Source organism: Cyphomyrmex costatus, unplaced genomic scaffold (assembly GCF_001594065.2).
Source record: "Cyphomyrmex costatus isolate MS0001 unplaced genomic scaffold, Ccosl1.0 scaffold123, whole genome shotgun sequence".
NCBI lineage: Eukaryota > Metazoa > Arthropoda > Insecta > Hymenoptera > Formicidae > Cyphomyrmex > Cyphomyrmex costatus.
Window position 1 is genome coordinate 790,057 of NW_017275207.1, and position 10,510 is coordinate 800,566.

Here is a 10,510-nt window from a genome sequence, read left to right on the forward strand (position 1 = left end):
AAAAGTCACAAATGATGTCAGTGTTACATTTCTTGTATTAATTTTTTTATATTTGTGTTACTTCCTAACATATTCATTATTCGTGTTATGTTACATTAACACAAATTGGATCATTTGGTACTCGTGAAATATTAAATTCAACATAAATTTTCCAACTTTTACTGTACACAATACACATATAATTCTGTCATATATGTATATACACACACACATATTTTATATATATATATATATACATATATACACCTTTTTCTTTTGAACAATATATTCAAATTTTGAAAAAAACGATGCTTTACACACAAGACGCGTAGGTAATTAAGAAAGCTAGGAAAAGGATCTTAAAGTTAATATTTGTCCTTCTCAAACCTTACCGTTCTTTTCAAATAAATCACCGTCCTTTTTCTCAGGTATTCTCAGTTTCGAAATGTTTGCGTTCTCTTTGACTGTATTGCTACTTCGTCGAACTTTTCCCACGCACGTCTTTCCCGTAATTTTAACCTTCATAGAAGTCACTGGGGTTTTGATACACCGTCTGCATCGCCACACCATTCTAGGATCATAAACGTCGACGTCGATGACCGGAGGTTGATGACACAGCGGATGATAAGTTTCTTGACACTCCTGACACTCGAGCAAAATCAGAGGTCCCAGTTTCGCGCCGTTACATATCTTGGAGTTTACACACCACACAGAGGCTATGTTCAGATTCTCACCACTTATTCTTATAGGTATCACTCTATCTTTATCGTTTACCGAACGTTAAATAAGGATGACATACTATATATGACACCCGGGGAGAACTCGGGTAGGAATTTGAACACGTCTGCAGATGTCACAATTTATTTAAGTCAACAACACGGAGACTTTAGAAGATTCAATCACACAGTCACAACAATCTCGCGATTTTGTATTTAAGCTACATATATTATAAACTGGCCGGGTTTAATTGAAGAAAACCTTGCACATCCCGTCGGCGGATCCTTCGTCGGGAATCGAGATCCTGGGAACGTCTTCTTCGTCCTCGCAACAGTCCTCGTAATCGACCTCGAATGCTTTCAAGTCGGACTTCCGGTGATTCCTAATGTTCTCCGTCTCGTCAGCGTCAAGAAAAGAAATGATCTCAAGATTACCGTCCCAGATCTCGGTTTTTATCCTTGCATTACATCCTTGCGTTAAGCGGTCGTGACTCTTCGAGGTACGCATCAGAGAAGCGGATTCGTTGACGTTTTGCAAAAATCGCTTCGGCATTCTGACAGCCAAAGTCTTTTCGAGGCCGTGCTTCTTTTCAATGCATGCGTCCAACATCCGACGAAGCTTCTCCGCACTGTCTTGCTCTGTTGAATGCAACAGTGCTAATGCGTCGGAGAAATCATCGTCGATGCCGAATCTGTTCTCGTGCATTCCTTGAGATTGATATCTTAAATTTAAATTGTTAAACATAAAACACCTTTTAGGTGTATTCTTGTCTTGGCGACACATCTTATAAATATTTCATGAGAAGTAACGTTTTTAAATCTTAATCCGCAGCAGATGAACTTGCAAACGTTAGAAATATATAGTTCGTGTAAACAAGCAACATGTAAAATTTTGAATTTAAACAGAGACAATAAGGTGATTAGTAACATGGCGCTATAGTCTTAAGTATCCCGAGAGAGATATATTTAAACTAAATTTGACTGGAACACGTATAGCTGAAGGTTAAAGAATGTTTAGAAATGACCATGATGTAAAAATATAGGTATATCCTTACATTATGGATTTGACATTGTTCGCTCACGTACGACGGTAGGAAACGGGGCGTTCTTGACAAATTAAGGGTCGGTCATGCACGAAGGAGTGTAGCAGCAAGTGGTCCTGCGGACTGGTAACAATTCTGGGAATTATACGGACAGGGACGTTCTATGGGATTTAGATATGCGAATAGTATCCCGGGACGTTCGCCGTGAAATGTGCCGAAGGAAGGTGGCCGGCATTTATCGGGCTCGATCATCGACTCGCTGCTTGTATATCGACGGAATCGCATCGACGACGCACCATTGTTCTCGTGACTGTTTGCTAATAGAATCCAGTGCTTATGGTTGTCGTCCGTTGGGAGTCGGATACTGGACATTGAATATTCAACAAACGCATTTCGACCGGGCTATGGACGTGAACGCGTGATGGACGCACACGCGATGATTCGGAGAACGTTTGTTGTAAATACCGCGCTATTTTCTCGTTATGGGCTAATTTCGATAAGTTGAATATTTATGACTGCGTGTCTTTGTATCTACATATCTATATCAATATAAGTTAATTTTAATTTTGACTTAACTCACTTTTTATATTTTTTTCTATAATAATTACAAAAATTAGAAAAGATAAAGAATGAATTGAACCAAGATATTAAAGTTAATTTCCCTCGGTAGAAATAAACAGATGGCTTGTAAAACTTCAATTTCTATTTAACAGAATAATAGAAAAAATTATATTTCTGAAAAATATTCACATTTGTAAAAATTTATAAAGAAAGAATTCTAGTTCGAAATAATTTGTTAGATTTTTATTTATCAGTAACATTTTTTTATATTATGCATTTTTTCTAAATAAAAAAATAAGTAAAATTTTACCAGCACATTAGATTTCCGAAATAATTGAAATTTGATGCAAAAAATTTAGTACAGAAAAAAGCTTTTTTCCGTCATTTAACATTTTTTATAAAAAAAATTAACTAATTTTGATTAAGAGTTTCAAGATAACATGTTAACCTTTTTTTTTTTATAAAAAAATATCAAATATTGCCAATAATTAAGTCATTTTTGCACAATTTTCAGGAACTTGATATGTTTGAAATTTAGCTTGCAGTATCGTTTTCGTCATTCAAAAATCTATGACAATTTAATATCTTGTCTAATTTAAAATAATAAAAAAAAATTATACTTTTTTTTTTTTAAACTAGTGTTATTAATTATTTATATATAGATATTTTAGCTATACAAATAGAATACTTCATTTAATAAAAAATTTAATTACTGTGTGATGTGCTAAAAATATTTTTAGCACATCACACAGTGTTAATTATTGAAAACGATTTAAAATTATACATTATTTTATATTATACGGCAATTTTTCTAACATCTGTATTTGTGAATTCTCGTAAAATACAGATCGTTCTCTCAGTATCCGCTCTCCTTGTACTATCTTGTACTCGGCAACGCGTTTTTTCAAGGTTTCTGTCAACAAGCCTTATACGCATTGCTTCATCGCGCTTTTTCGGGAACGGCGCGGCTGTGAAGGGGTAGAAGGGTGGGTGAGCGGAAAAGCATCCAATTATCATGCCCGATGCCGGGGCTTCTCACCCTGCACAAGCTCGGTACCAGAATCGACTGGAATCCGGCCGGGAAGCCGGGCCCGGTAGACGTCGAACGAGTGGGATTATTCCGCGTCCGGGTTCGGAGCCGGGGAACCGTGCGGGGGCGGGCCGAGGGAACAATGTCGGAAACGACGGGGACGGTATGCCGAGATATGCAGGATATCGCGCAGAACTGCGATCCTTCGAGGTCTGTGCGAGGAGAGCGAGAGAGCTATGAGGATACAGCAGTGGCGCAAGTATAGTGAGCCAGATATGTACGCCCCGCGGCGCCGTGCCGCGTCGAGAGAGAGAGAGAGAGAGAGAGAGAGAGAGAGAGAGAGAGAGAGAGGAGAGGGAGAGTGAATGAGAGAGAAGGGGGAGAGGGAGGGGGGAATAAGAGAGAATGAGCGAGAATACATTTCTAAGTGTATTACATCCCCGAGGCGAAAAGGAAGATAGATAGATAGATAGATAGATAGACAGATAGAGAGCGAGCGAGCGAGCGAGCGAGAGAGAGAGAGAGAGAGAGAGAGAGAGAGAGAGAGAGAGAGAGAGAGAGAGAGAGAGAGAGAGCCAGCAGCGTACCGCCTAAATATGTAATAATATCTACGGGAGATACCGGCATTCCCCGACCTCGAGAAGAATTCGATCAAAATGTGTCGCGATACTCTCCCGGTATGCCAGGTGAGGTACGCGCTCACCTCCCTCCTCCTTTCGCCCTTCTTCCCTTCAATAGCTTCCTGCCGCCTCTTTCGACCCCTTTCGCACCGCCTTGCTCCCCCGCGTCTTCTTCCGTCGTCGCTTTGTCCTCGTTTGCACACGATCGGATACAATAAGAGTAGACGTAGACGTTCTTGCACATCCGCGAAGACTGTGTCATTCAGGACTACGTTCTATTCTCATGTGTGAAATCGAAGCAGTGGAATATCAGAGATTCACCGTGATTCTTTCGACTTACAAATTTCCGTTGTCAAATGGAACCTTTTATTATCAAATGAGAGATATTTTTTTTATGTTTTAATTTTCCTTCGTTTTCGAAACTCATTTTCAAATTGTTCTATACTTTGTAACAATACCGATTTCCTACAAACTTTTATTATTACGATTCTTCTCTCTTTTACTTTTTCTTTATAAAAATGTGATTTTATTTAGCGTTACGACGTGCAGCCATGTAAAATTAAATTTATATTAACTAATTGACGAAAATAAAGTAAAAGACAAGTGAGAATTATAATATAAGATCTATTATACATTTCAATAAATTCTTTTATAATTCTAACGATAATTCTTAATTTTTAGATTATTAAAATCTGGAATTTATATAAAATAATAACATTAGAAATTAAAAAGTTTCTTATGATTATATAGTATAATCATTGAAAAGAATTATCGTTAAAATTACTAAAAAATTTGTAAATTAAAAACATAAAATAAATTTTATATATTGTAATACTTGTTTTTTTACTTTGTTTTCGCCAATAATAATTATAGTTGATATAAATTTAATCCTACATGTTTACACGTCATAACACACACAATACATAAAATCACAAATTAAATTTATAAAGGAAAAGTAAAAGAGGAAAGAAAGAGAGTAAGAATTGTATGATAAAAGTTCGTAGGAAATAAGGAAACGAATAATTTAGAGTCGCTTACCGCGAGGCGATTCCGTCTAAAAGAGAAAATCCTCATATTGCGCGAGCAGCGTTTCTGCTTTTAGGTGCAGCAGGAATTTCCGAATGCGCCATTCGCGTGATATTTTAATACTTTATACCTCACCGTCCTTGCGAGTAAATCTCTACCATGATAAGACCCGTCAGGAATTTCACCCCCGCGGAACATCCGCCGTTTATAAGAAATGTTTTCGAAGTTTATGAGGGCGACGCAAAGTCTTGGTATGAGGCGGACCTAAAGCGCCTTCACCCTTCTCCCTTTTCTCTCTCCTTTTTTTATTTTCCTTTTTAAATAAAAGCAACGCCGATAGAGGAAAAGCGCCGTGTCGCGAAACTGACAATAAAATGACGTCGTCTTTGGAATATCGTTGAAAAATGCGATGAGAAATTTCCGTCAAAAATTTCAAAATCTCGTTTGATAATAACAAACAATATATTGTAACATGCGTAACTTGTGCATCGTTGTTTCGTATTTAATTTTCGACGTAGACTAAATTTTGCAAAATAACAGGTATAATTCAGAATTTATGTAATGATATAATTTATACACATCATATAATTCCTATTTCATTAAATAGAACGTTTTATAACTTTCACAAATAATATATGCTGTAATTTTACATTCTTTATAATAGTTTTTTTAAAATGCAAATAAATAATCATCCTTTTGGAACGATCAAAATTTGTTTTAGACATTAGAGACTTTCTATACCTATAAGATCATAGACAGTCAAAATGCATAGTTTGTGAATAATAGTCGCAACAACTACGCTTTCCGTGACATTGCGAAACAGGAGCGTCGTGTACGCTCATGGTCTTGATTGTAATTCTACGGTTACAATTCTGAGTTGCTCCGGCTAACGCAATGTCCAATCTGAGCATTGTGACGTCATGAATTTAGACGCGGGCTAGAATTAACTGTCTTCCGTATCAGACGATGTAACTCCGAACAATACATGCACGATAAATGCATCTAGCGCGAGATCGTATACACTATGATTCCTTCAAATTGTCTTTGTGTGATAAAAATGCTATACACCTTAAGAAGGAAAAATAGACATTAAAAAAAAATTTAATATTAATTGTTGTAATTAAATTTTAATACATAAACATTTTTTAAATAAATGTTAATGAAGCACATGCTATAATATTATATTACTATATTTATAAATAACTAAAAATACATTATATGAAATCACAATAAAAATTACATCAAGTTACGTGATCATATTTTATTTTTTCAAATCGTATTTTTTATTAAATATATTTTATAAATATCTAGGTTTTTTTAAATAAAAGATTACAAAATTCTTCATATTAACGTGTTAAAATTATGTTTCATATTCATTTTTTTCACTTTTATTTCACATTTATTATTTTCACACTTAAAAAAGAGGAACAATTCATAATTATGTCCTTAATTTGAAACAAAATTTGAGATGCATTGCAAAGTGAGAAAACAAAGAATTAAAATTTAGATGCCCTTCCTAATTTTGGATGGTAGATTATTTTAATATACAACGACTTTCTCTCTAAATGTATAATCAATCGCTTATTACGTAAATAAAATAAACAATAAACTAACATTTAGATATTTTCTCAACAATATAGAAGAAATTGGAAATTTTCCAATTAATTACTATCTTTTCATCCATTATTTTATTATCTTTATGTTGATGACATAGCAGTTCCGTCTGAGAGCATCTCTCTCAATGACATTTTATATATTTTTAATTCTTTACATACTAGATTACAGTTCATGGAAATTGATAATGAAGGAAAAATAAGTTTTTTAGGTACTCCGATTATTGATAATAAAAGTAAAAAAAAGTTGTTTGATTTTCGGTTGTTATCGCAAAGCTACTTTTTCTGGTAGATTCCTTTAATTTTTATTCACATCATCCTATGTGTCATAAAAGAGGTGTAACATGGTGTTGTCGATAAGATAAACCTCCAATAATTTGATAGAAGCCGCGTCAATATTTTTTTACAAAATGGATATCCTACATTTTATTTTTTCTACAATTCATAATAGAATTAAATTCCATATTAATATTATTAATTCTAATAATAATAATTAAAAAAAAAATTTTTTACTATCCCTTAATTGTTAATACAGTCTCTAAGAAATTTAAACCTATTGCCAATATGTTTCAGTGCAAGCTTGCTTATACTGTACCTAATACACTGAAAAATTACATTAAAAGAGGCAAAGATAAGTTGGAACATACACACAGTCATAATGTAATATACAAAATATCCTGTGAGAACTGCGATGCTAGTTAATATGTTGGGCAAACTAAGAGACAATTAAAAACTAGACTGCATGAACATGTCTGTAATATCTCAGATATTAACAAAGGTTCAAAATCCCCTTCTGTAATAACCAGGATTGGGTAGTAACTAGTTAAAACGTTAAAAGTTAAAAAAAAAGTTAAAAAGTTAATAACTTTTAACTTAACTTAGTTAATTTTAAATGCATTAAATTTTAACTTAACTAAGTTACTTTTAAACGTTAACCTTTTAACTTTTTTTTTAATTAAAAAATTTTTTTATCTTTTTTAAATATCTTAGAAAAATAATAAGATATAATAAGACTAAGGCCGGAATCCATAGTCCGAACATAGTCTAAATCTCAAGGAATGTCTTAAGATGCTAATACGGCTCTCTGATTGGTTCATGCATTAGTTTAATACCATCTCGAATCTTGAGTAACGTCTATGGATTCCGTCCTAAGAGCGTATAGATATTCTGTTCATATTTTAAGATCATCAATTATTATTATTAATTTTCGCATGTGATTCTGCAATGTATGTGATTCTGAGGAACTATGAGTTTTGTTATTATTTAATATTTTGTCATTATCGATACGTTGTATTTTTATTGATAGTTTATTTTTAGCTTAAAATGTAATTTTTAAAAATGTAATCACTCTTGTATCTTTTCTATGTGTTGGCTGTTTTTTTAAAGTTATATAACTTATATAATTATATCGTTATATGTTATATACTTATATCACATGTGAATAAAAAAATTAAAAATTTAATTTACTTAATAATCTATATTGTAGTTATTTAATCTCATTTTAAGAAAAATTAGGACATTCTGATCTGAAAAATAATTTTTTTCGAAATTAACTTTTTTTTCAACTTGAGTTAATTCAAAAGCCATTAACTTAACTTTATTCAGTTAAAAAAAAACATTAACTTTTACCCAACCCTGATAATAACTAACCACAGATTAGAACTGAATCATGACTTTAAATAGGACAATGTTGAAATCTTAGACATACAACCTTCTTATAAAAAAAGAATAATATTTGAGATAGTTTTTATATTAAAAAACAGATACAGAGTAATAAATTAGATAAACAGACAAAATGACACAGAGTCATTGTCCGAAATGTACACCAATATGAAATATGATACATTCTCTTTGTACTTCTTAAATTATCTTCCCTTGATTTCCTATTTTTTCTCTATTGACTTTCTAGTCCATCGACATTATCTTATTTGTCATCACAATAACCAGTATTCTTTTCGATAGCTGCAAATTACCTTACTCAATTTTTAATTACATAATACTTTATACTGTTGTGACTTTTTTTATTCATGGACGTGTTACTCTTTTTTCTTTTATTTTTAACAAGGTAAATAATCTTTTATATTCACACGTTATGTTTTAGAAAATTGTTAATTTCTTATTTATGTATTTCCTTTATTAGGATTAATTATGCTTGTGACACCAACATTTGAGAATATTTATACCTAATGAAGAATGTATTGCAATTGTTATTTTAATTTATAATACTTCATAATTTTTTTTTTTGTAACATTGAAAATAACCCGATCGGAATCGAAACGTTTGTATGATTGTTTAAATTAAATAGTTCGTTAATTTTACTTGGCTCTTTGCCCTCTTTGTATTTATATTATTTTATACATATAGAGCCTTATTATTATTTTTTTTTTCCAATTAATATCAGCAAATAACAAATTCTAAACTCGAAGATTTATTTTTAAGTCTCTGTTTCTTCTTTTATTTCTTTTCTTTCCAGACACAGACCGAAATTACTTAGCTATGTAACTATACATCCGACGTAAAAATAGAAAGAGAAATTTATTTTTGTTTTATTATCATATTATTCTTTGAGAAATAAAATGGAGATAGATAGAAATAGATGAGAACAGGAAGTCGACGAATGTAAAACGGAGAAAAGATTACGAATTCATAACTTTACAAAATGAATTCCTATCGGTTCTTTTTTAATTCACATAGACGTACCTATATCTGGCTCGCGCAAAACGGTGCTCATAATGTCGACTCGACGACGCTGCAGATTTCTTGCAGGAGTCAGGTGCGGAGCGTCGGACGCGATGTGTGGTGCGTGTCGATGAACCTACACCCATCCTCCAGGTGAAGTCAGCAGACGCGGTCGAATGCAAAGTGCATCGTTGCATAACGCGGAATCGCGCGTGCGATGTTTCTTTTTCGCGACATGTAGAGAGATAAAAGGCGAAGGAATATATGTATACATATACATATAGTATATCTACGTAAAATGTATAATGAAATGCGCGCGTATATCTTATTTTTTTTTTTACACTCGCGGTCAATAATTATTCTACAATGGTAATTATATTGAACCAACGACGGACGACGAGAACAATTAAAAGACTCGCTTCCCCTTTTGTTCACCGCTAATGTTGTTTCTGTACGCTTTTCAATTAGTTATCTTCGGCAGAGCTGCGGCCCGCGGGGCAGTTTTATGACTTTACGGCTATCGACGGTTAAATAGAATTCGCGGCATACCGGTCGTGCCATGTGTTATGCTCAGGTCGAAATAGCTCGAATAAGCGGTAGGGCATAAAGAGCGGGATAATTGTCAATTTCATCGCGAACGAGACTCCGCATGCCGCGCATTAAAATAAGATAAGCTCGCCGTGCGCTTCATTCTCTCCCTCGGCCGTTTTTCCTTTTTCCCAGCCATTAAAACTCTCCCCGTTAGCGCTGTCGATGCGGCACGGTGACTTCGGGGGATTACGCCTTAGCTTTGGTGGAATTTTTATTATTATCTCGTTGTGTGCCGCGTGAACTTGCAGCAAGAAATGTACGATATGATACGCGGGCACGAATATCAGGTAAACCTAGCTTTTTTATCGCTGGGTAATAGACTCATGTTTTCGATACCAGCAAGGTTCAAAACAAGCGTAACTTCACACCAGAATCGAGAAAGCCGCATGACGTCAAGAAAATTGATTCGTTCAGCATATATCTAAAACAAATGACTTTACCAAGACCATTTTACCAAGATTGTAAGTGTCCTTCAACGTAACGTTCAGATGAAATCAGTAAGTATATCAGAAAGCAAAAATAAAGCAAACATGTAACGAAAAATATTTTCTATATATTCTAAAATTAATTTTCAGTGACTATTTGGTTGTATTGTTAAATATTTATATACGAAATATTTTAATTTCTTAGTCGGGGGGGGCTGTGCCCCCCC

General features: G+C 33.7%; 1 protein-coding gene across 1 annotated transcript; it reads right to left on the bottom strand.

The window, feature by feature from the left end:
- Positions 1–360: 360 nt before the first annotated feature.
- LOC108782277 (integrator complex subunit 12) lies at positions 361–1,401 on the bottom strand. The gene is made up of 2 exons (XM_018550500.1): positions 958–1,401; positions 361–669 (listed from the first exon to the last, which is right to left on the bottom strand). The coding sequence occupies exons 1-2, from the start codon at positions 1,399–1,401 to the stop codon at positions 361–363; spliced, it is 753 nt and encodes a 250-aa protein (XP_018406002.1).
- Between the last annotated feature and the right edge of the window lie 9,109 nt (positions 1,402–10,510).

What these genes read in the sequence shown, in the direction of transcription:
- LOC108782277 (XM_018550500.1), bottom strand. Translation starts at nt 1,401, where the DNA reads ATGCACGAGAACAGATTCGGCATCGACGATGATTTCTCCGACGCATTA. An exon ending in CCGCCGACGGGATGTGCAAG is followed by an intron (nt 670 to 957) that starts GTTTTCTTCAAT and finishes GTAAACTCCAAG; the next exon opens with ATATGTAACGGCGCGAAACT.